The sequence below is a fragment of the Phyllopteryx taeniolatus genome, chromosome 21 (assembly GCF_024500385.1).
Source record: "Phyllopteryx taeniolatus isolate TA_2022b chromosome 21, UOR_Ptae_1.2, whole genome shotgun sequence".
In the NCBI taxonomy this organism is placed as follows: domain Eukaryota; kingdom Metazoa; phylum Chordata; class Actinopteri; order Syngnathiformes; family Syngnathidae; genus Phyllopteryx; species Phyllopteryx taeniolatus.
Window position 1 is genome coordinate 3,135,852 of NC_084522.1, and position 26,837 is coordinate 3,162,688.

General features: G+C 43.3%; 1 protein-coding gene across 4 annotated transcripts; it reads right to left on the reverse strand.

Moving 5' to 3' along the window:
* Nucleotides 1-353: 353 nt before the first annotated feature.
* Nucleotides 354-26,837, reverse strand: pard6gb (par-6 family cell polarity regulator gamma b). Of its 4 annotated transcripts, none has more exons than XM_061759786.1 (3): nucleotides 26,540-26,837; nucleotides 23,149-23,371; nucleotides 354-1,861 (listed from the first exon to the last, which is right to left on the reverse strand). In XM_061759786.1, exons 1-3 carry the CDS (start codon nucleotides 26,621-26,623, stop codon nucleotides 792-794), a joined length of 1,377 nt encoding a protein of 458 aa, XP_061615770.1. In that variant the 5' UTR covers nucleotides 26,624-26,837; the 3' UTR covers nucleotides 354-791. The 4 variants fall into 4 exon arrangements, with proteins under 4 accessions (XP_061615770.1, XP_061615772.1, XP_061615769.1 ...); XM_061759788.1 differs by having other exon boundaries at nucleotides 26,552-26,834; XM_061759785.1 differs by having other exon boundaries at nucleotides 354-1,864; nucleotides 26,540-26,834.

Below are 26,837 nucleotides of genomic sequence, written 5' to 3' on the forward strand. Positions count from 1 at the left end.
ATTCACTTTACATGTGAGGAACCTTTATTTTATACAAAGTGACAGGGAAAAAGGTTCCCCAGCTTTGTTTTAGCATTAAAGCAAAGGTGGTAGAGAAATAAACTGCTAGTACTGAGTGCGACAAGTGGCTCCATATTGGCAGTCCACTGATTGACTGTGCAGTCTAAAGTGGATCACTTTGGCCTTTTTGGGTGATTTATTCTCCTTTTGGACATTGTGACGTGCTGTGTAAACACCACAAAATAAATTTTCATTAGCAAAGAGGTGAGAGGAGGAAGACAAGGTTTGTACCTTGCAATGACATTTGCTAGTGTCAACATAAAATGAGAAGTGAACACCATCAACACACCATGTGAAAATGAATAATTTATTGGAACAGACAAGGATTTCATCACAATTGTCAAAAAGACCAATTAAAAAGCATACTCTATGCATCAAAGAAAACAAGAAATATAGATTTACTCTGTCAATAAACATGTCCATAAGAAAACCCCAGTTTGGTCCCAGTATTAAGAATGAAGAAAAGTAGCTAGATAAAAGTGGTCATTAAGTTTAAAAAAAAAAAAACATCACTTGTTCTGACGCATATTACATACATACATTTTTTGACATAAGACGCGAAACATTTAAAAAACTCCAAGGTGTATATACAGTACGACAAATTTCCGTGATCCTTGGCGTGCAACTTCCTGTTATTAAAGTAATTATCTTGGGGGGGGGATAACAAAAGTCTTTGAAATTGAGCCGGTGGTCCATGGCCTTATCCTGTCTGAGCGGGATATCTGCGGGTATTATAGCGTGATGACGGTGCCGTCCTCCTCCACTCCTCCCCTGGGGAGGGCCAGGCTGTGCCGTGGGTCCGTTTTCAGCGAGCTGAGGATTTTGTGCAGGCTCCCATTGCTGTGACGGAGGGCCGGGTTGCTGCTATGGTAGGGCAGCTGGGAGCTGGGCTGACTGTGTTGGAGGTTCAGGTCTCTGAGGAGCTGGTAGCTCAGGCTGCTGTGTTGCTGGTGGTGGTGGTGGTGGTGGTGGTGCGACCCCCCGTTGAGGCTCGTCTGGGAGTGAAAGGAAGCGGTGGATACAACCGAAGGGGGGCGCGACGGAGGGCTGGGTGGCGCCGCGGGATCCGGAACGGCAGTGCTCGGCGTCTGCTGGTGGTGTAAGCGAGACACGCTGGAAGCCAAAGAAGCATTAGACCTCTGGGACGGCCGCTTCAGGCTGCTCTCGATGACAATGTCAGTCTCGTCATCGCTCTCCAGGTCGTCCTGGTAACCCTGAGCTCCCGAGGGCAGCATTCCCCCCGGGGGCACAGACAGTGTCGGGTATCCGGTGGACCCGCTGCTGTCCGACGACTGGCCCGAGCTTCCGGAGATGCGGCTGCTGCGCACCACGTTGTTGCGTTGGTTGACGGGCTTGACTGTGACGATCAGGTTGTGGCTGTTGGCGATCATCATGTCGGTGACCTGGTCCAGTGACTTCCAGCTCACCTCTATACCGTTCACTTCTAGGACTTCGTCGTTGACTGCAAGCAGACCCGTGCTCTCCGCTAGACCGCCAGGAACCAGCCGGGATATGAAGATCCCTGGCACCTTCTCTAACCCGTGGGGTGTCACACGGACACTGGTTCCATCACGGATGTAAAATCCCAAGGGTTTGTCCGAGCCGTGGCGGTAGAGTCGAACGCGGCGATGCGATTCCGGCAGGATGTCCACGTCGATAATGGAGGAGACGGGCCGGAAGTCTTGCGGCATGCCAATGCGGATGTGCGCCCTCTTGCGGTTGATGTCATTGTTGCGCAGGGCGACCACAGTCTTCTTCTTGCGGGTGATGGTGTTGTTGCCAAAGTTAGCATAGTCCATCTCTTCTGAAAAGACAAAAAAACCAAAACAAACAAAAAAGGTTACACCAAGAACGAACTACACCTTTAAATCCAACCTCCCGCCTCAAATCACACACAGATTTAATCCCCAGGAATTTTCCTTGGAGAGTCCTGCTAATCATTTTCACAGATTGCGCCAGCTCTATTACAGAGGCCCTAAAAAAACCCTCTAAGCTTCATTTAAAATAACATTTTTAGCTACAAGTAACAAATGAAATCTCAATTGCATTCACACTATGTTACTAACGAGAGGCTGTGTGTGTGTGTGTAGAAGAATTGCTGAGTGTGCAGTAGAGCTTTCCCGTCCACGCGGTACGTCGGGTGACCCTCCTTTCAAATACCAGGAAGGCAGCTCTGGGATGACTAAAGCCTTTTCCACCAAACAGAACAGTTTGTGAAGGAGGGACCAAAATAACAGATCATTGCCCTACCGCCTTTTGGCACCCCAGCTGGACGTCCTACATTGTTGTTTATTATGATTTAGCCTTCTGAACTATGCCGGACTGAACTGGAAGATTTGGTGAAATGCAAGTCAGATCAAGATTTAGCATTCCAAACCATGGCAGGCTGAACTGGTACGCTTGTTGCAAATGTCCGCCGCCTTGAAAACGCAAGCCTTAGCAGGCTTTAGCGTTGCACACGATGCAGGATTGAACAGAAAAACTTTGTGGAAATGAATTCCATTTTGTGTCAAATGAGGAACTGGTGTTCCAAACTATGCCAGACTTCATTGTAATGCTTGGTGAAAAATGTACAACATGCCACCCTATACACCCTGCGCTGAAAACCAAGCAAGCCTGTTCAGGATTTAGTGTTCCAAACCAAGGTGGACTGAACTGGAACACTAGGTGTAAACATATGGCATCCCGCCGAGACATGCCAAGCTAGAAATACAAGCCAGATCAGCTTTACCATTCCTAAACACACCAGACTGAACTGGTACGCTTGGTGGAAACGTACATCATCCTGTCTACACACCACTTTGGAAATGCAAGCCAGCTCAGGATTTAACATTCCAAACTATGCCGGATTGAACTGGAACGCTTGGTGGAAACGTACGCCGTTGTACCCCTCCACAAAGGAAGAGGTGTTATCTAAATGATGAGTCAGAATTTTTAACAGGAAGCTTGATGGGAAGAGTTCTTCCAAAGCTGGAAGAAGGTTGGAGAAGCCAGCTGGCTCAACTCTTCCTCCCTTCTGTGCACTTTTTGAAGACAAGGCCAAAAACAACAAAAACCCATGAGTCATTTTGCAAATAAAGCAGGTGTCCCATAGCAGAGCGAGTCATCGTGTTTTCGCTCACGGTCTCAAATCAGAGACGTTCACTTCCTGTGTCCGCATTTCCTGTATGTCTGAGAAGGGAAGATTAGATAGCAAGGCTGAGCTTATTGGCTGTCCTCAAACAAGTCCGTTCATGTCGTGTTCCTCCTCAAGGTGCATCACTTATAACTCGCCCCCCCCCCCCCCCCCACCCCTACCAGCATGTTTAGACTCGCTGCCTTGTCTTCCTCATTGTTATCTGCACCACAGTGAAGGTTACCATTGTCTGATTGTTTCCAAACGGTTAGCTAGAATATCGTTTTTAGGGCCTAGATGTTCCAACAACCTGAAAGACTATTCTTTCTCGCACTCTTTTGAAGCCACGGGATTGGGCCTGCAACCCCACACAAGTTCAGGGGTGTGAGGTCAGAGCATGTGACCTCTCCAAGGAATGTAGTCTAGAGACACTGTCTATTAACTGGTTGAAGACCCTGAAGCAACTGTTGGACTGACTTAGGGACAGGAACTCCCTCCTGTAGCTCATATGAGCAACCGTACTATTTGCGTGACCCCAGGTGCCTGGGAAATATTTTTAAGACAAAGCTGTTCTCATTCAAAACGAAGACTGCTCAACCCTAAATGTTTTTCCACCGCCCCCAATAAAGAAAATCAATACAAAGGTTTTATACTGAACCCTAAAGAGCCGCCCCCTGCTCTCACTTGCTGCTGCTGGCTGGCCTTCACACACTCGCCCGCTGACATTATGGAAATTAACCCCCCCCCCCCCCCAAAAAAAAGCATGAGTGTGAAGCAGTTGTGTCAACAAATGAGCTCCTGGTAACTGTGCGGGAGTTGGTATGGAAGGTAGTGAGTGGCCAGACCACTAGGGTTCTGACTCAGCCGGGTGGGACATTTCACATGTGGCTAGGTGAAAGGTTGGAGATCGTGTGTTAGTACCTCTCCCAGACGACAAAAGGCAATGCTACAGTTTGGTAAGCTAGTGAACAACATGAAGCAAAAAAACACTTTTTCTAGATGGAAGGTGCAAGGTCACTGGATAAAAAGTTTCGTAAAGTTGTGAGAAATGTATCATCACGTCCTGATGTTACAGACTACTTGCATTGGGGCCAAGTGTTGCAATATCAATGTTGCAATTTTCCATTAAATTATATCATTTTGGGACCAAGTCCTGCTGGCATAGTGAAAAAAACGCAATAACTGACGCACCACTGACATTTTTTAGAATTGCCTACAACAGCCTCAGCCCCTAGTTTATACTGTAAATATGCAAACTATGACCTCAAAACAGTTAACTACAATTTTAAACTCATTTTACGACATTACCCTTAAAAAAAAACGGCTTACACGATTTGATTTCAGTCACTGTTGGTCTAGTGGTACACCCGCCTGAGTTTGGTGTGGGCAGCGTGGGTTCAGTTCCCACTCAGTGACGGTGTGAATGCGAGTGCGAATGGTTGTCTGTGTCTATATGCGGCCTGCGACTGACTGGCGACCAGTTCAGGGTGTAGTCCGCCTGTCGCCCGAAGTCAGCTGGGATAGGCTCCAGCACCCCTAACCAGGATAAGCGGTGTTGAGAATGGATGGATGATTTGATATGATTTCGATGGCTCTCACTTCAACATAGTTACTTGGCACCAATGTACTACTTTCCTATTAGACAGCGATGTGGGGCCATCTTGTGGTATGTTAGGGTAGGCGTTTCAGAAAATGTGAAAAGGGCAGTTTTTCAGCGACTAGCTGGGCATAGGTTCCACACGGAGAGAGGGGGGGGGGGGGGGGGACAGCAACAAAAAACACACCAATAGGCAGGAGATTGCAGTAGTCTGACCAAATCTTTAGGACAAGTCTATTTTTCAAAATACCCCTCGGAATGGCCGAAATGACCCGAAAGTGGCTGCTTCAAACCAAGATGTCAGACTTCCTGCATACTCATTACTATCTAGATATTAAAGAATGTGTTTGAGAAGCCCATGTTATACTTTCCATGCACAACTATGTTATCCACAAAATAAACCACACACAAAGATTATATAATCATTGTGTCAGGACATCTTTGTTTACATATGGATCTTCTACATCACATGTCGAAACCAGCTAGCAGTATCATACTGTCCAGACTGTACAACCCGTTCCGACCTGCAGGCCATTCATTCACATTCCTGCACCCCAACAACCCCTCGGACATCCCCCTCCATCCCTCCCTCTCTTTTGATGGCGTGACAAAGTGCTTAGTGACAGAAGAGCCCATAATCGCTGGAAAAGGGGGGGGGATGGGGCTGATATAGGGCAAAGAGTGAATAGTGCGAGCATGAGGTCACTCAATGCTGTGGTAGTGGCGGTGGGCTTCATTCGTTACCCCCAAACCAAAACACACCTGGGAGAGGTTGCTTTTCAGGCAGCCAAATCGAAAGTGACACGCAGGACAGTAGCGCTAGCGTAGTGTGCTTTTCTGCATTGTTGAAAACTTGGAGTGATTATTGAAATGCAATTCAGAGCTCATTGTGCGTGGGGTGATTGCTTTGAGTGGCCCACCAAACATTCAGCAACAGAGAGTAAGTACATTTTCAAACGTCGACCTATCTGATGACTAAAAAAAAAAACCAAAAGAAAACGGGAGGGCCGCGTGGAGTTCACATCGGAGACGTCCCGGGAAGACTCGAGTGTGTGTTTAGGTGAGATCGCTGCCAAGGCACATCAAGTGAAAAAAAAAAAAAAAAAAGAAGCAGAGACAGAGCAAAAAGAACTTTAAACAGACAAACATATTTGACATTCCTGCCTGGATGGAAAATACTGGAGGGGCTCGATAAACTAACCAAAATGCCTCACTGCCAAATACAAGAACACTTCACTCCGGTTGTGGTGCAGGTGTGTCCCACGGAGAACGCAAGTAAACACCAAAGGAATGTCCTCGTCTTCCGGAATGATCTTATTTTGAAAAGCACACCTGAGTACTCTGAAGTGCGGAATGTACCTGGCAGTCGGGTCGGATTGAGGTCAGACCCCTGATGAAATTGGACTCTAGTTTCGAGCGTGATTGCGGTGCGTACGGATGTAAACAAACGATTACGTTCATCTGGAATGATAGCTTTCATCTTAGCTAAATGACTCATTTTTAGTGGACTGGATGGGTCTGATAAATCCCACGACCGATATGTGACGTTTTCTCAATCTTAACATTCATATCGGCAAGTGTATCTTTTTGTAGTCATACGGTCTTGAAGCAAAGGTGGCATAACAGATTTTTCGATACTTTGCTACCTGAACAGGCAGTGGAGGAAATCAAAACAGGAAGTAAAAGCACACATACCAGAACATGTAATGCTCATGGAAGAGAGCAAAGGTTTGTGCCCGACAAAAATCACTGCCGAATCAAGGCCGCTTCCAATTTCGTAGCCCAAACGGTTGCTGCTCTGCCTCTGCTGTCTTGACATTCAAAGTTTCGGCTTAGCGATCAAGGAAATGCGTTCGGTTATTTTCTGTCAGTGCACATTTCTTGGTCAGGTGAAAAGAATGAGGTATAAAAGAGGTTTTCTCGCCCAATAGAAGCCATGATAATCTTTGCGTGCGCACATCAACCGCTCGCTCGCCCCCCTCCCCTCTTAGCGGCGAGCACCCCCCGCATTCTCTTCCCAAGGAAACATCTCCGCACATCTGGGACGACTTAAAACGAGGCAACGTCGGACACGCAGGGGCGGGAAAGGGAGTTTCAGGTTTAGCGTACTCCGTAGGTGTCGCAGCCCCACCCTTCCTCACGTCACCTAGTCACCACTAGCATTTAATATGCGCAGACATGATGGGTTAATCACAAGGGGCGACAGGGGTTAAGATCAAGAGGAGGGTATTTAAAAGGGAAAAGGTGTAGCAGACGCGGTAAACAAAGTAGGAGCATTTCTTGCACCTTTCAATGGGAACAACCTCGATTATGTGATCAAACGTTTCCCTCCTGGGGAGGGGGCTGTTTTTTGGGGGTGTCTTCTGGTTTTAATCCCGTTCATTTAGGCGCCATAAAGACTCCGCTGCCATCTGGTACACAGGTACCACTCACGTTGAAGTTATGGAGTTATAATCAAAAGCCACAGTGGAACAAGAGGGAGTGTCTACAAATCCCCACTTCTTTCCCAAAAAAATAGACGATAATAAACCCATTTGAAATCTGTTGATAACACACACAGCAGCACCTACCGAAGCACGTAAAGAGTTTCTGGTGGAGCCCATCTTGTAAACGAGTTGTCCGCACTGTATTAGGGATCGTTTGTAACACGGCGATTGTATCTTTAACGATGATTAATACTACGGTAGACTGACATGTGGTCGCTCCACAATGCTGTGTGCATCCATGTTAAATAAGTGAACACCTCCCTCAAATAGATGCCTTATTTATTTATTTTTTTAATAAAGTGTTTAACTTCCTTTTAAGATTGTGTTCCACTATGTTAATCTAAAACACGGCCTGTACATTTAACATGACTGCATTTCGTCACTTCAATTATTTCCAATGGAGTAAAACAGTTTTGAAATGGGAACCACTTTTAAGTCAACCAGCTAGATTCCTATAAAGACATGCGAGGAAGATGAACTACAATGTAGCTGCGGTCGATCCAGTTGCCATGACAAGAGATAGCAGGAATAAACAAGAAGAAAGCGGCGGTTTCTGCGGCGGGAGAGGATGAACGGAAAACACATGACGCTCGATTGAACGTCTCCCCCTCTTTCGCTCCATGTCTCAATACCTGCTAAATATAGCCGCTAACGTAATAACGACACAAGGGAGTTCGTAACCTCCACGGCTCGTCCTCTCCCCGAGCGCTCTCCCGGAGTCACTTTCTAATCTTTCTTACGGGCTGGCTGGCAGTTGACAGACAACAAGCAGACAAACGGGATTAGTAGCGCACTCGCAGCAGGAATGCAGAAAGAAGGTTGGGAAGGTTTGGGCAAAGAGATAAGGAAAGCAGATGGAGATTAACAAATGACTAATATCCTTGGACAAACAGGTGATGAGTGAATACAGGCGACAGAGGACGCCATACAGTATGGTTGTTTTATTTGTTCTATCCTTCAAAATAGATGATTTGAACTAATGTTGGGGGGAAAAAAAAATATAGATATTGTTGCCTATCGATACAGCAACATCAGATATTGATATTGTAATGTGCGTTTCTTTTGTGCTCAAATCTTTCAAAATATCGATATGGCTATTGTATCAATATGCAAACATTAGCTGTCGCTACTGCGATGTATGTTTTCGTGTCTTTTTTTTTTTTTTTTTTTTTTAAATCATGATTTTGTTATTGCGGGCAAAATATTGCAATATGGTTGCATCACCCACCGCAAATCTGCACGATGCTACGTTTTGCCAGCCTGCTGTTGAGGGACCAACCGCAGTAGTAGGGTACCACCACTAAACTATAATGTAGTGTTGTGCAGCCGCATCTGGAGACATTTAGCATGTTCACTACTGATACAAAGGAATAAAACAAATACACATATTGCAACTTGATTTGTGTCCCGCCAGGGAAAATATTGTTATTGAAAGTTCAAAGAGATCTGTCATGTTCTGATTGAGCCAATAAAAGCTTTTTGTTGGTGCTACTCTGTTCCTTCATGTTTGAAGTTGACTCAGCATGAGCCTTCTGCATAACTCAAAGTGCCTGTAAAATCTGGCACTTTTTCACCTTTTATCTCTACGTATTGCTGTTCTGTTTAATTCCATATTAAATCAAAATTCACAATTGAAATGAATTGAAATTCTATTATTCTTTTCTGTTCCATGATGCGGCAATTTTAAGTTAGCAAAATGAGTATTGTACACAAACGACAGTAAAACTAAATTTTTACTTTACATTCCGAGTCTGTACTTTTTCCACTTTTACCTAAAGTCCCTGTGAGGTGAAATAAACGTCTTCTAAATGTAACCCCCCCTCACCCCACCCCCAATTGGGCAAGTTCTTTACAGGCCTCCTCTTTCTAGTCCTCCTCACACGACACCTGAACCACACGATCACAACAAAGAAGAGTTCCTGCGCGTGCTGACACATATCCTCGGCCTCTTCCTGCCTCCCCCTCCTTTGCTCCACTGACTCCATTTAGTTGCTTCATCCAATCAGCCTGCCTCCAAACATGTCAGTGGGAGTATTTCGACACGAGTTGTCATGTGTCTATTGTTTTCCACCGGCCCAAAGAGTCAAGGCCTGCGAGGGTCCTCCCCACGCTCCGGTCCTTTTCCTTTTTCCTTCCTCTCCCATCCTGAAGTGCTGAGGTGACCTGATTCACAACACTAAAGCGTGGCCCACATGTTTGGAAGGGGGTGGCGAGGGTGGCACAGTCTTCTCACACTGGTCTGTTATGCTCTATGCTACATCGATACTCATGGCAGCAGATATATTTTAGGTAACAAACCACAAAATATTGTTATGGTATGTTTATGAATAATTCAAAAATGAATAAGAGGTGGCACGGTGAAGGAGAGGTTAGTACATTCGCCTCACACTTATGAGGTCAGGGTTCACATCTAGGCTCCGGCCTTCCTGTGTGCCGTTTGGATGTTCTCCCCGTGGCTGAAGTGGGTTTTCTTGGGTACTTTGGCCAACAGTCCAAAAACATGCATGAGTCTCAATCAAGGGTGTCCAAACTTTTTCTTTACAACGGCCGTTTACGGAAAAATAGAAGGGAAGGACACTTTTTGTCATTTTTTTTTTTAAACTGTCAGTATAAACCTGACAGTATTACATTACTAAAATGATGTGTGTGTGGGAGAGAACAAAAAAAAATCATTCCTTTCTGAACCCATTGTTGTAGCTGTAATTGGATTTTTAAGAAACTGCCGCGCCCGAGGAAGAACAACCAACCAGAATCCGTGATTAGTGTAGTCAGGCTATGTTTAAATCTTGCTCACGGTTTTAAAACGGCAAACTCCCCCTTAAATGTATTAACTATAAATTCTATAACCAAGAAGTGCATAGTACAAGTACGCTAGAAAATGGATGGATGGATGGTTTCCCAGATCATACTGAAAGGTGTTCTAAGATTCAGACCCTCTCACTTAGCTAACTAACCATTCTGATGGCTACAGTCTCTGGTGATGTTCGCTAGCCAGTCAAAATAAACCAGGCTCTATTCCAGCCAATCATAGCCCTCCGTTGTCATTGCAGTAAATCGCCTGCAGGCTTTTAAAGGCAACGGGGTGGGGGGGGGGGGGGGGGGGGGGTGTCGTGGTCTTGGGTTAGCACGACAGCTTGTACCATTGTTTTAGCCTGGTGACCTATATATACCCGCTCAGCTGATGCTCACTGGGACGCGAAAACCATACCAGGTGATGATGCGTTTGATGTCAAATAAGATGTGGAAACTTTCCTTTTCCATATGGCCAACAAAAGAAAAACCAAGCGAACCTGAATGCATCACAACAAACCCTGGGAACAAGCCTCTCTTCTCTAATTGGTCAAAAGAATGTAAACGGGAAGAAGGTTTTTACTATGGACTAGCAAGTCAAACAGCACTAATAACTCAACTTTGCATAGCAGCAAAGTTTTAGGCAGCAAGATAGTTTGAGACTGCATCAACAATCAATATAATTCTTAATTAACCGGTTATGATGCTAATGCATATGATAAAAGGTATGTTTGGAAAGATCACAGCCCCTTTCACACTGCCTGGTGAAGCAGTCATTTTTCCTGGGTCAATGATCCGTCTAAATGCACTGTGCACATTATCAATATGTGCGCATACACGCTAAATATGAAATAATCATTGAAACTTATCATAATGTATCATGAATATATGAGACTAGTTGCGGTTCTGACAGGGCCACCACAATTTGGCTCATGGTGGCTCCACAGGGCCACCACCCAAACAGTCTTAATGTCGGACTCAGTAAACAGACTTTACACCGATTTTATCGGCCGATAATTAGCATTTTATGCCGATCGGCTTTGTCATAATTCGTCGAGCCGATCAATGAGGGATCGGCTCCGCAAAAGACATTTTCTCCGCGTCGCCATCGTGCACAGTATATTTGAATCCAAAAGCTAGTTTATTTTTAGCCTTGTCACGCGTCTTTTGGCGTAGTCCTGTAAATGGCTGACGGCCAATAAAGTTATTTAACAAAAAAAAGATGTCGGCGGTGTGGAACAGACAACACGTAATGCCGGATCAGACTACAAGACAAATTTGCTCTATGTCAGACTACTGCAATAAAATCTTGTACTCCGATACCACTGAATCCCGTTTTTTACGATCATTGGGCTTCATCTTGTCAACTCACATGCGACCTGATACACTCGTTACCGTGGCGATGACAACAAGAGTGGATCGCGCCGACTATATTATAAAGACAAGATGGGGAAAAACGTGTGTTGGTGGTCACCGGTGCTCAGGACAGGAGAGGACGTTCGTTTAAGGTTGGCTAGAGGCATGTTCACGTACTTTTAATACGATACGGCTCGCAAGCAGGCAACAAAAACGATATGTAGCCTAGCAAGCGAATGGTAGCACGAACGGTTGGACGTAAACATGCCGCCGTTCTGTCGATGTGGGTGAAGTAATTTAATTAAAAATAAATGTATTTAATTACAGTAAGTTAGCACCCATTATTTCTGTCATGTAATGTTGGTTTGACCTGACTGATTAGAATACACGATCTGACGAGAGCAGTGATTTCCAACCTTTATAAAATTTCACGGCACACCAACAAAAAATAATGTCACAAAAAGTGGATACATTAATTACCGTATTTACTCCACCATTCATTTGTTCTGTCTGTCACTATGCCTCACTGGCATAAATAGAGGAACAAAGATACCTTATTAATTGTAAATATAATTTTTTGAGCAATTAAGTACACAAGTATATAGAGTAAATAAACAGGTTATTTAAATAGACACATTCCTCCACCTTGTGATCGGTTAGCGGTTTTTTAAATTCGCTGATCGGCCCCAAAAATCCTGATCGTGTCAAGCCTAGTAAACTGTGCTCGTGCAAACCCAGCCAACATTCCACATAGAAACAACATGAGTGGGGACCAGAGTCAAAAACATGCTCGTGGATCTGCGATCAAGCATGAAAATTGTCCATTACTAAGCTAGCAAGGGTACGTGTGTTTGTGCACTCGCAGATGAAAAGATCGAGCGCGCACATGGATGTGATCTAAGGACAAGAGCTCCTGTAATCCAATCTCCTCGGGCTCTTTCATGTTTGTGCCTCTGAATTTAAATGCGCAATAAGTGACCTCACATGCTTTAAAGGAGAGTGCAGGGACGGGCCTATGATAGAATGTATAGCACTCGTAACTTGGAAGAGCCTCTTTTATATAACCAGCGAAGTGGGCCGGGTTGCCAGTGCGGCCGAGCGAAGCCACTTTGTAATTACGGCCTCCCAAAATATCCCTTTGCACAAGAAATGCTAGCGAGTTCTTTTGGATGCGGGCCTCCACCGCTTAGAGGATTATTAAGACTTAAATTCAGATGGTTCTTTAAACGACATGAATGGCCATTCTTCTAAGACAAAAATCTTTAACTCGTGTGGTTAAGTGAGATTTCAGATGCATCGTCACAGCATGCCAGGCCTGGCCTGCGTGGAGCAGAGCTGTAATTAAGGAGGCGCTGCAGCGAGAGGCCTTCATGCAAACCAGGAACTCCCCCCCCCTCGCAGAAGCCACTAAAAACCCACTCCGAGCCCATCTGCGATCTTTCCTGCACTCACTTCAGCCTGCTTCAACCATGGTCCCGGTCTAAAGTTTACCTCGGGACTTTCCGACAGAGCTCGTCAGGACGAGGTCGCGACTCCTCTTTCACACATAGATGGTGCAAAATCTGCTCATACAGACCCAGCAAAAGCAGGATATTGCACACAGTAACCTGATCATTGGATGTGGTACGACGTATAAAATACTTGACGGACACCAACAACAAGGCGGGATAAATGAGTGCCAGGTGTTAAACTTCACACTTCTGTCCCCGTTGCGGAATAGCCTTGCACACAGGCATCGTCCATTTATGGCTCTGATACTACCGCAAAGGCGTATAATTGTTAGGCCCACTTAATCTTCCCACTTGTTTTCTGTAGCCTCTTTCATGCATAGGTTCTACAACAGTGGCGTATGAGAAACCCAACAGTTGCAACAACAGGGTCGGTTGAATTGAGCAACAGGTGTTAAAATACCCTTACATTGGCTCGGTTACTACCTCTAAAAGGCGGAAAATGACCGGCTCGATAATATTGTCAATGATATACGCAAAGAAAACCGTACAAATCATCCCGGGTTTAATGCAATGAAATCTCATTTATTAAACAAATTGTAAATCAAAAGATATCCCTTTAAATGTATGGTTTACTGTAAACTGTGAAGCGTTTCACTTGCTGTCAAAAATGCTGTCAAGCGTTTACAAAATGCTTTTTGCACAGCTAGACTGTTTGGTGGCTTTTCTAAAATTAAAAGATTACACCAGACGCGCGTCAAGAATCAATTTCACTCACACCACATGATTTTCTTCCAAGCCATAAAAAAAAAAAGAGGCAAACAAGAGCAACAGACCACAGCTTTTTTGTTCTTGTGCGCTTTGAAGGCCAATGCTGACTCAGGAAGTTGTTTGTTTATTCCTTAAGGAACGACTATAATCATCACGTTGAAAAAAATAGAACTGGGTCAAATACAAGTCACATTTTCAGGGTGAACAAATGTCGACCAATATATTACAATTTACACAACTGTTGATGGGGAGGCGCTTATTCTTGGTTTGGTATATCACAACCTATTTCAAGTGGAACTCAACTTCAAAAACAACAACAAAAAAGGACTATTTTGGCGTAATGCAGAAAAATGGCAAAAACCGGATCAAAGAGGTTGTGTAGCTCCCGTGGATCATAAACGTGGATGCGAACATGTCGTAACTGTCATTAATGTAAAGCAAAAGACCTTAAGGTCATTTTTACTTCGTTTACAACAGCCGATAAGTCGCCACACTTTAATTAATCTGAAAGACTTCATCTGCTTCGACAGGGGCTGCTGTTTTGTTTAGCAACTTAGGTCAAATCGGTCAACTCTTGACTAATAGTATCTGCGAACTGACATAATTTCACTAATTACCCATTTTCCCCCTTAATTGGGCTCTCATGGAAGCATTTATTTGATGCATGCTGAAATGACTGCTTTGGCTACCGATCCTTTTTTGGGAGCTCCTGCTAGTATTTCAAGCAAACAAATAACTTACAAATCGTAACAAGTGTGACAAATTGAAGATGTGGTGAGCCCGAAACCCAAAAACAAAAACTTTCCCCCCTCCCGACAGTGTCTGGAAATTTCCCCACAAGGGAGTAGGAGGCAGAACGAGGAGGGGAGGTGGAAGGCAGGGGGTTGGTGGATGGGGTCACGGTTCAAAGCGTGGTCGTAAAGCAAAATGAAAAGCCTTGAGGATACACAAACACAAATGCGGGTTAAATTAAAAAGACCCAGGGCCTCCCCATTCCAGTGGTGGCTTTGTGGGAGGGGTGGTGGTAATGAATGATCAAAAACTATGGCTTAAGTTTAAAACGGGTGCAGATTTGCGTTATGGCGCTTCTCCTGCTGCTTTACAAGACGGATCACGCTGGGTTTCGAAACCAGATAGCAAGACGGCACCCCACTGTAAATGGCAGCCCCGTCTGACTTCAAGGGGCATTGTCTCAAGACACCAACTGCTGCTGCTTTTTACTGAATGGCGCGCACACTTTTTAACAGCAAAGACCTGTTTCCAAGCAGAAACCTGGATTTATTCTCTAGCCACGTGCACACACAGCTGGTGGGAAGCGTTCCCAACAGGCTTTAGACACCGCAGTGAAGCCTTTCCAGAGGTAGCGGAGTGAGGTTCCCATGCTGCTGCCTCGTGCGTCAAAGTGTCTCGGCGGCCAACCTGATGAACAAAAATAGAAAAAAAAAAACAAACAAACGAAAAAAAACTAACACCCCAGCCCATCACAAAGAGCCAGGAATGACACTCCTGTCATTTTGCATTCGTTTCACGGCTATCTGCTGCTTCATTTTTGTAAGAACGGCAATGGTGTTGGCCACCCTTGGTCTAGACTGTCCGCAAAAGCCTAATCATTTTTTTTCTTTTATGTTTTGGCCACTGCTTACAGGAGCTTTCACCATTCTTCAGCCACTTTCTCCCATTTCTGCTTACATCGCAGCAAAGAATAGCGTCCTAACCACAGGATGGCCAATGGTGTCTTCAACTTGCCCACTTTCTTCCCGGCTGCTTTGTGCTTTGACTCGGAACAGTCTGCAGACGTTTTCTCTCCGCCCTCGACAACGGACTCATGCCTAAGCGCTAAACCCTTGAGGGGGTCAGACAGATGAGGTGGGCTTTACTCTTTAAGTGTGTGGCTCCATCAGGCAGCCCGGAGGCTCGGGAGCTTGGCTTGCTGCGATACATCTGGGCTTAACCCTTTATCTGTCCAGAAACCATACTTAAGTAGGAGTTTAAAATGGACATCCTTGTACGTTTCACTGTAAGTCAGTAGAACTGCATGCTTTCTCAAAAAACAACAAAGTAAGTAGGTCTTAGGAGGTACTCCAAAGGTTATCCAAGTATAGTGGACCCTGGAAGTTGGCCACAATCCATCCAGTCGATTGTTTATTTGTTTAGATTTCCCCATCAAAGAAAGGGTAGATCTTTCATCACCATAAACCTTCTCCTGCTGCTGCCAGAGTACTGACTAGAACTCAGACTAGCTTCCACGGTACTGGCTCCATGACATTTCCTCTTCAAGCAACTGTGGCCCACCACAAAACCTTAAAATACTTTACAGGCATTGTTTGAAGTAACAATTTAGCATAGTTAACCATTCCTTACTGTAAGTGGAAAAACAAAGGCTCAAGTTAACTACAAAAACCACACAAAAAAAACCAAAGCTATACTTCGAAGAGAGTCCCTTTGCAGGTCTTTCAGTGTAAAAAAAAAAAAAAATTACCATTTTCCTCTTTGGTCCATCACTGATAAGATTGTGTGAAATTAAACACACAAGTCAAAATATACTTTAACTTTTGGTCAAAACAAACTTTCTTATCATCATCTTGTTTGGGTTGCTGTGTTTCAGTTTTGTTTTTTGTACCATATTTTTCTTGAAAATTAGGTCGAATTTCCAAGTAAGCCAACCACTCCACCATTTCAGTTCTCGAATAATAAAATGCAATGCTGCATCTTTTCACATTATCTTTACAAACGACTCTGTACAGAATCGTCTCTTCTTCATAATCCATGATGTTTTTTTTTTTTTTTTTTTTTTTTTTTTCATATTGTCAAACGGAAGTTAATAGGCAAAAAATGCTCTATCACAAATGAAACAATTAGTTTGCGTGTGACATATAAAATACTTGGTGGCAACAGCTTCCAACACAACAATAGGATGGTAGACGAGAGTCTCCCTGGTTGAGGCTTTCCGTCTCTGATACCAACTTGAAAGCCAGTAAATTCATGGATTGAGATTTCCCCCATTCCTTGCCGGTACCTTTCATACAACACAGCAACATGGGGAAAAGGCTGTTTTGAAAAGGGGCTACAGTGTGTCTGGGGGCTAGACTCTCCACCCTACCCTGTAGGTACCCGGTGTCAAGAAGTGGTACAGATAGGTAGCCTTCTTGAACATCAATGTAAAGACAAAAAAGTAAGGAAGTCAACCAAATGGGTATGGCTACTTAATAGACACCACAAACACTAATCAGCCAGAACAAAGAGTCAGCACGTTCCCATGGCCGACAGACTGGCTGCGATGAGGAAGGAAGGCCTTCACTCTTGTCGTGGTATGGCTGGCATGCAAGTTAATGGTCCACTGCAAGGCTTCCAATACGCAAAAGAGCAACATAACATGACATGAGTTTTCTAGAAATTTATTTTGAAATTCACGGGACCAGAATCAGCAGTGGTGGCTGGTATACATCAAGTCTTTTCAAATCTGCAGCCAGCATGAGCTAGCACTGGCATGTTGACATCCAGTGTGTGCATGTGTGTGTGTGTCTGTGTGTACACAAGCACGAACACTCACAAGCCCTTTGGAAAACGGGAGAGGCCAGATGTACGCCAGTTGGCCGCCTCCACGGCGCACAAAGAAAAAAAAACAAAACAAAAAACAAAAAAAACACGCTAATATCAGCGATGCGCGCCAGTGTACACTGACAATGACTCAAACACAACAGAAGATATGACTAGAATTTTTTTTTGACAAAAACTAGCTTGATCCAAGACAAGCAAGCTGACATTCCTGCCCAGAGGAAATTGGGTGTCTACCTGCGCTCTTTTTTTCTTCAAAAGGAAATAATAATAAATCCTGGCGATTAAAGCACAACAAAACAAACGTGTTCTTATCATCATTTGGACTTCATGCTCTTACAGTATCATCAAATAAGAGATGGAGGCAGGCTGAGAAAACATTTATCGCTTCCTCTTGGCTCCTGTGTCAGTTGAACAGTCACATGAAGGTCAGGCTCTTACGCCATGCTAACATCTCAATGTTGATAAACTGCAAAAAAAAAAAAAAAACCCAATTAGATTACTAAAACTATGAACAGGCTGCTCCAGCGTGTCTCCAAAGACTGACTCTCCTGCTGCCGCCCGAGTACCATCTAGAACTCTGACTGGCTTCAGTGCACGGACTCCCTGTAAATTTTGTTTGATCTCAGAGCAGCTGCGATCAGTTGCCAAGTTGTTAAATAACAGCAGCTTGGTCTGCTCATCTGCATTTGCTTCAAGTTTTGAACGTCTTTCCGATTGTCTTTGGCCTTTGCGCGCAGTTTACGTAAACTTTCAGGCTCCCTGTCTCTTCTCTTTGTTGAAAGTTTAGTCTGAGCTCAAGTGTGCAGGTCACCGGCGCTAACCGGAGCTGGCAAAACAAGCCCTTGTGCTTTGCTTGGACAAAACCCTATCTGCGAACTGTAGGTGTAATTATCTTGTGCTGCGGAGATAATGTTTTTAACCCGACTAAAGGCCTGTCTGACGATTAACTGCTTGTTTTGTTCCCCCTTGTTATTGTATTTGGAAGCTCACCCCGTATCAGTTGTTATCATAGAACATCAGGCTATACGCTATGTGGATAAAAGTATCAGGATACATGGACAACGCAAGGAAGAAAATATACAGATTTTCATCACTATAATTTATAGAATAGCAGACCTAGCTATCCCATCTCTGGTCCCAAGTTCTTCTACAACAAATGTAGAACTCAAAGCATAGAATTGTCCAACATGTCTAAGGATTAGGGGTGAAGCAAAGGCGTCTAGACCATGTCTGAGGTAATTATTTTGGTTGTTTGTCGAACTGACACCATCTGATTTGATATCAAGTTGCAATTTAAAATAATCTACGGGCTCTACCTTTAACGTATGTACAGCCTTAACACTAAGACAGGAATGTGGGCAGCAAGCATTGTACTCGTGTTTCCATCCTGATTTTTCCAACCCCAAAGGTTTTTTATTTTTAGTATTGTTGTTTTTCTATGCATCATCGTCAAAATATTGCAAGTGTCTTGAGTTTTCCTCAGTTAAATAGATAGTGATGTATCAGATGTTTTTCTTCTAATATACTGATTATCGCTAAATTGCTGTATCGTGTTACCGTTGGTATCGTTGGTAAATATACAGAAAATTGAAACTATCAATATTGTGAGTTTTATTAGATTTTATGATGAATTGTACATGGTTATCTTCGGATATTGCACCTTCCGTGTACAGTATCATGGTGTCACTGGTAAACCGTTGCCATATGTGTCGTGAGTTTTCTTCAGTTACATAGATATAACGCGATATACCATAAATGGCTTTTCTTCCAATATATTATCGCACAAGCACTGTATCACGATACCACTGATATTGTTGCTAAAATATCCAAATAACTGCGGAAACTAGGAGTTTTCTTCAATTACATCGATATTGGGATTGTGCATGGGTTTTCTTTGTAATATATTGATTATTACACAGTCGCTGTATCATGATAAAACTGACATCATCAATTAACTAGCCCAATATGCTATTGTGAGTTTTCATTAGATACATCAGAGAGGGATGATCGATTATCGAACAATCCCTGTATCATAACGTGTAAAACATTGCACAGTTTTCTTCAGTTACATAAGTATCGCCATATATATTGATTATCGCAAAATCCCTGTATTGTGAAACCACTAATATTGTTGGTAAAATGTCACAAATTAGCACACCGCAAGTTTTTTTTTTTTTAGTTACATAGTTGTTCTAATATATCGATTATCGCACAATCCTTGTACCATTGATACAGTTGGCAAAATATTGGGAGTTAATCTTTAATTCCCACTAATTAAACAAACGGTACAGGTCCATCTTCAGACCAATTAAAATACTGTGAAAGCTGCACTTTTATGTCATTGTTTTGTCATTACTGTACTGCAATGGGCAGGAGATGCTTGTGACAAGTCGATCTAGCTTAAATTAGCTTCCTGAACACGTTATCCTTGGCCCGAAATAAACAAACGTCGACAGTCCACGCTCACGCAGGCCTGTCTCCAATTGCAGGATTTGTCATATGAATGAACAACAATGTCAAAAATTTACATTATTACCGCAAATGCGTCACAAAACGCTAATTTAGCCAGATTAGCTCAGGAAACGTGATGGAAAAAACAAAGAGCTTGGTCATTAAATTTCCACTCCTAGTAACACCCACAACATTCATTATGACTGCGTTTATTCCCTACATCACCTCCATTCTGATCTTCCTCGTAAACCCAGCAATTACCAGCAGCTATTTTAGCGCTCCGCAAAGTTTTTGTGGCTGACTCACATCTAGAGATGTGCATTCCTCCTAGTGCAAAAAAATGACGTGCTGTTCCTTTTTGTCGCAACGCAGACCGGCTTGACTTGTTCGTTGACGCGGACGTGTATGTGAATAAGTGCAAACCTGCATGCAGAGTGGGGAAATGTTAGCATTTTCATGCGGGGTACACAAAGCAACAGGTTTTGCATTGCAAACGCAGAACAATGGAAGTACCATAGTTCCAGAAATAGCGGCTAGGGGCGTTTATTTACTCAATTGGAGGAGGAGTCTATGACAGGTAAGGCACATTTTGGGAACAATACGAAACGATGTTAGCAATACTGCCTACATGTGAAAACAGATATCTGTACTTTCTACTCCTTAAAATAGGCTTTTTACTTCTTTTTTTTTGTACCTCGGTGAATGTCACCACAATGTAAAAAAGACCTAAACGAGGTCTCACTGTCTGATCATCCCTCTGAATAGGTTTACACGCTTCCATTGTCGACCGCTATTATTCCCGTGTCCCCCACTTCAGGGTAGCAACAGGTATCCTTTTGGCCAGCACGCGTACTACTGATCTTCCGAACAATGACGAGCCGGTGACGGCGGTTGATGAAAGACGAGAAGGTAGCCGCGTGAGCTCAGGCTGCTGAGGGAAACGGGTTGAACTAAATTGGACATAAGACACGCCAGTGAGCACGTCTCCGATTGACTCCTTTGCTTCTCGGGTCCGATTTTCGATGTGATGTCACAGTGACGCATGACGCTGCAGCATCTTCAGTCGTCACTACAGCGCATTGTTGCATTGTTAGGCATTTAACAAAGAAGTGTGTATGCGTGTTTAAAGTGTATGACTACCTCATACGTCAGTGGTGTGTGTGTGTGTGTGTGCGTGTCTGCGTGTGTGATGGCTGTGTCAGCCAGTGCCACTAGTCCAGGTCATCATGATTGAGTGCTCGGCATCAGTGTGCAGACCACCTGCTTGGAAGACCTTCGACATAGAGAAAGACCCCTTTTACGTCTGCCTCTTTGTTGCTTATACAGTAAACAGCACAGACACGGAATGGGGATATGAAATCGACCAGGCAACTTTCCATCTTCGAATGTAGTATCAGAGCATGTAGCCCCTTCCACACTGCTTGTAAAAAGCCAGCATTTTTCTGTGCCTGTCGGCGATAAAATAACACAGGCATGGAACAGGGGTACGAAGTCGACCCAGCAGTTTTCTACCTTCCGAGCCCGTAGCTCGTTTCACACCGCTTGTAAAAAGCCAGCATTTTTCAGCATCTCTGCTACTTACAAAACGACACAGACATGGAGCAGGGATACAAAGTCGACCCAGCAGTCTTCGAGCTGTGGCGGTAGTATTAGGGGCCTCGGAGCTAGCTCATTTTACACTGCTTGGAAAAAGGCCATCATTTTCCAGCTTCTCTATTTCTTATAAACAGCACAGACACAGACTGGTTGGCAAAATAAACGCTCCACTTTTCCACCTTTGGAGGTAATATCAGGGCTTGGTTCACACTAGTAAAAGGCCAGCAATTTCTGTGTTTTTCTGTATAGCTGTGTGTGCTGTATAAACGGCATCAATGCAGAAGGGTAGGGAGGAAGTCAACCTAGTATTCTTCTGCCATCAGACATAGTATCAGAGCCTTCAGCCTCGGAATTGAGGCACAGCAATTTTCCCCCTTCTGAGGTAGTATCAGAGCCTGCAGCCCCTTTCACGCTACCTGTAAGTTTTTTATTTTTATTTTAGCCTGATACTAAAAGAACACAGTATGTTAAGTTCCAGGAAGGATGGCGAGAATTAAGTCAATCTACACTACCAGTCAAAAGATTGAACACGATTCTTCATTCAATAGCATGAGAAAGTGCGTCCAACCTTTTGACTCATAGTGTACATGAATATTAATGATGTATACATTTGCATACTCGCTAGTGGGCCGCCACTGCAAGGTTCTCCAAGTCGGAATCAGCGGGCGGGAATAAGACGACCAGTAGTTCCCACTCGGGCTGACGGGTGTCGTCTTTATACACGCACACACATTAAAAATAGACAAAGGCACACACGCGCGCACGCACACACATGCGCACACACACACGGTCTCTCCTTTCATTCCGATCTTTTGTCTCCCAGTAATGTCTGGTATGCCGGGATTCAAGCTTTGCTCAATGACCTGATTTCTATGGGGTTGTGTGTGTTTCTGCATGTGTGCGTCTGTGTGCGTGTTCGTGCCCTTCCTTTGGATAAAACACAGGGCTTAGCTGGGCAGACAGTAACATCCAGCCAATCAGAGCGCACTAAACACAAACAAACACACACATACACTTACATGAAGTAAACGAAAAGGCCTGGCGTAATTGGATTAGGAAATATTCTGAGGGGAAACCTGACTCCGGTCCAGTGCAGCCATTACCAGCCGAGATGCATTTAACGAGATAAATGGTCTTTTTTTTTTTAAGGTTTAATGCTTGTAAGAATAATAATAGAAAAATCAATAGCCATGCTCTAACCCAGGACTAAATATCATACTGTATCATCATCTCTTTCGATCTTAAATATCGATACACTATGATCAAGTTGCGATACCGCTGCAGTGCAACAACAATCAAGTTGAGTTGCACGCTGGGCACTTTGCTATATCATAGAGGTATGCAACATAAACTGTATATAGCTCAATATAACGTGCAATTACTCTATTGGGATACCATCGTTTGAAAAATATCAACAATAGGGATGCATCATAGATGTATTTCTTCTAACATATCGTGCATTTGCTGTGTCAAGACCCCGCCGATATCGTCTGCAAAAAAAATCACGACAGAAACTTATCACATAATCACTGTGTCGTGATCGCATTGATATCATGGCAGAATATCGCAATATATCACATTGTTTATGTTTGCATCAAGTTGCATACAACAGATTATCGTGATGCATCATAATATGGTTTTCTTCCGTTATTCGTGGACGATAGGGACCGAGCCAAATCTTGTTTGCAAAACATCTGCAGTACATAGAAACATACGGTTGATCATACCGTAGCTTGAATTTTATTCAGATATCATCACGCATCATAGATTGTTTTGTTCCAAGATCTCTATTGTCCCATGATATTGTTGGCAAAATATTGCTCCAATGTCTTATCATTTTCTCTTCCGTCACATAGATGGCCTTCCTCTCGCATATTAAACAACTGCTGTATCGTGACCCCAGTGATATCGTCGCCTTACCTTGTCTCTGTATAAAGATCCTGAGCAGGGGGTGCGCAGTGGACACGGCCTTACAGAAGTTGTCGTCGTTGTTGATGGGCAGCAGGTCTCCGTGCACATCGGCGTACCCGATCATCACCTCCATGTTGGCGATGCGGTGGATGTGCAGGATGAGTTTGTAGAACTCCTCAAACTTGCCTGGCTTGAGGCGGTCCACAGAGAAGCGACGGAACTCGGCGCCGTACTGAAAAGATCAAACAACGTTTTTTATAAAAAGGGGGGGGACGGGACAAGTCAAATTAAACTGAATTAAACTTTTAAAAAATAGCTGGTTTACCCATAAAGCCAAGATAACAAAGCAGCGCTAACCAAACCACTTACTGAAGCGTTAGCATTACGCTAAGACACACTACTCACAAAAATTTGGGGATATTGGGCCAAGGATACCGGCGGTAGCACAATACAGCGATTGTGCAATAATCCATGTAACCAATTATGATTTTTTTGTGATAATATGCGAACGATACCAGCCTTTATTGCCTTAAACAAGTCAGAATGTAAGCTGGGTGGTGATGTAACACCTGGCAGTGATGCATCCTTCAGTTTAGCATTAATCATGTCATGTTTGGGCATGCTTGTACCCCGCGGGCTTGTCTTCCGTTTTTCATAGCAAAGAACGATCGAGATTCACTTTTTAACTAACTCCAACAAACCAGTTTGTCAAGGAGCCTTCTTGTTGCCTTCAAGTTTGCATGCAGGAATCCACGTTGGGTGCAAGGAGGTCAGGTGCACCACCTCACAAACTTTTTTCAGAACGCATTTTCTTCTAATTATATCGATTACTGCACAATTGCCGTCTCATGATACTATTGGTATTGTCTGGACAGTATTGCGATAATATTCTATCATGAGTTTTTAGTGACTTAGCTATCGTGATGTATCATAGATGTGTTCTTGCCAATATATTGATTTGTTGCCGTATCGTGATACAAACGATATCGTTTCCTGACATATGTAAATATCATGAAAGATACCTATCATGTCTTCTTTTCAATGGTTACCCATTGTGGTTGTATGGCATTAAAGGCTTTCTTTCAAAAGCAAGTATTTTGTAAATGCTGTATCGTCATACCACCAATGTATCGTGATATCACCAAGGTCATTGGCAAAATATTGCTGCAATATGGTTTGTGAAGTTTATTCTGTTACATAGATCTCGTGATGTATCATAGGTGGTTTTCTTTCCAATATATTGATTTTTGCTGTATCGTGACACCACAGGCAATATATTGCACCTTACAGTATCACATATTGATTTATTTAGTTACATAGATATCATGATGTATCGTAGATGGTTTACTTGTGACATATACTGTAGATTGTTGCTCTGATACCACTGATATATTTGGCCAAATGTTGCGCCAATATCATTGTGAGCTTTATTCTGTTAAACATAGAAACCGTGATATATCGTACGCAGTAATATGCTAGACAGTAGTATCGTACAATTGCTGATATCGTTGGCAAAATATTCCCGCTATAAATGACACATATTCCAGATAGGACATCATCTCCAGGTCACAAAGGTTTAGAAGCAAACTTACTTCAGGTGATGTCACATAAGACATAACAAGATCACATTTACTCTTAAAACGTCGTCTCCAAATCATAAAGCTTCAGTAACAAACTTTCTCTGAAGATGATGTTACATAAAATCTAGTTCAGAGGTCTTAGATGGTCCTCTCCGAGACAAGAGCTTGAAGGACAGCCAGGAAATCAACTTCCTGAATCTCAAGAAAATGTAAAGGACAGAAAAGTTACACAATCTTTGCTTTCGCCCATGTAATTATAGTTTTGTTCTTCGTTATTGTGATATCGTGTTTATTTTTCACTTCACCTCACTTCACTTCACTTAGTTTTCACAATTCCCGATCATACCAATCTGAAAATGAAGTGAAACACCCTTCTGGCAACATCTTGCTTGTTGATTGAGCTGAGGGACAGCTACACCTGCAATTATGGTATTTACGGGAGTTTTCTTCAGTTAAATAGACACCATAATGTATCGTAAATGGTTTCCTTCACAATATATTGATTGTTACTGTACTGTTTTCTGAAAAAAAATGATTAGCGTGCAACCACTCATGATCATAATCTATTGCAAGTAACTTTGCGATTGCTGTCCCTACTAAAACCATTAAAGAATCGGATCTGCAGGGTTCCAGGGATGCCCTGGAACAAAAAAGTATTTGGTTATCTGCTTAAATCAAAGCTGTGGTGTCAACATCCCACCTAAACACCGCACCCTGACCAAAACAATCCCACCTGGCCTGTGATAAGAGCCTCACAAGAGAGTGAAACCAGCTCCAAGCCTCCCGTCTCCCTGATAGGTTTATCACGGAAACAACGCAAATGCTAAAGCGACGTCTTGTGTCGTGCATCAGCAGCAGGTGACATGATATTAAACTACCCCAAAACATTGACGCTGTCCAAGCTGAATGACGGTACGATACATTACAATATCTAAGAACTAACTCACAACGACGATATCCCAATATTTTACCAATGATATCAGTGGTGTCACGATACAGCGATTGCGCGCTAATGATATATTGGAAAGGAAACCACCTATGATACATCACACGATAGAAAAAAACAATTTCACATTCACACCTACGGGCAATTTAGAGTCCTCAATCAACCTACCACGCATGTTTTTGGGATGTGGATGTAAAAAATTGCTACAATATTTGGCTGATGATATTAGTGGCAATGATAGTGATAATCAACATGCTATTGGCAAGAAAACTGATATTTTATCGCTATATTTATGATGATAGATATCACAATACGTCCATCGTGTGATAATTTTATTGCAAAGTATCGATTTAACTGAAGAAAATGTGTCTTTAACACGAGAAAACTCATTATGTGCTATTTTTCCAGCGATATTTGTGGCATCACGGTACAGCGGTTGCGCTTTAGCCACACTGTCAAAATTGGATTCAACTGCGCATAAATGGATACTCCCAACCAAACGCAACCAACCCATCTGCTTGCTTTGCTCGATTAATCAGCAGTCAACCTCACTCCTAGTGTTCAAAACAACAAGGGTACCTGAACTCAGCACAATGTGCAATAAATTGGACAAATTAGCGTACAATTTGACGGGTAAAACGTCGCCATTTCAAGTTTTTGGATAATCACATTTCCCATCTGAGAAATCACTACAAAATTCACAAAAAACGCAACAGATGTATTTAAAACGAATACAATGTCAAATATGGAGTAAAATCGGGGGGGGAATAGGCGTTCAAATACACATGAGTGCTCGTTTTTTTTCGCATCATCGCGACCATGTGAACTCGTTCAGGGTTTTTACGCCATCCCCAAACAAACGTTTTTAACGCACCATCACACCCACCTTGCTTTTCACCTCCACGGCGTTAAGATCCACGTTCCGCAGGGGTTGAGACCGATGAAAGCTCCGATTCATTTTGGTCCTTTAAAAAACACACAAGGGAAGGAGAGGAAAGAAAAAAAAAAAAAAAAAAAAAACTTGTGCCCGCTGAAACAGGGGCTTCCAATCGCAATCAAGTCGTTCGGGTTCGTTTACTTAGATTATTTCTCCTCTCAAAATCACATATATTTTTTTCTAGTCAAAAAGTACTCCACATTTGAGAAGAAGAAGACTTTCCTGGAGAAAAGAC

Bases quoted from the DNA above. Each gene is read 5' to 3' on its own strand.
- pard6gb (XM_061759785.1), bottom strand. From the start codon at position 26,623: ATGAATCGGAGCTTTCATCGGTCTCAACCCCTGCGGAACGTGGATCTT. The intron at 23,372-26,539 runs GTGCGTTAAAAA...TGATCTTTTCAG, and splicing joins AAAGCAAGGTGGGTGTGATG to TACGGCGCCGAGTTCCGTCG. The intron at 1,865-23,148 runs GTAAGGCGACGA...TTGTCTTTTCAG, and splicing joins GATCTTTATACAGAGACAAG to AAGAGATGGACTATGCTAAC.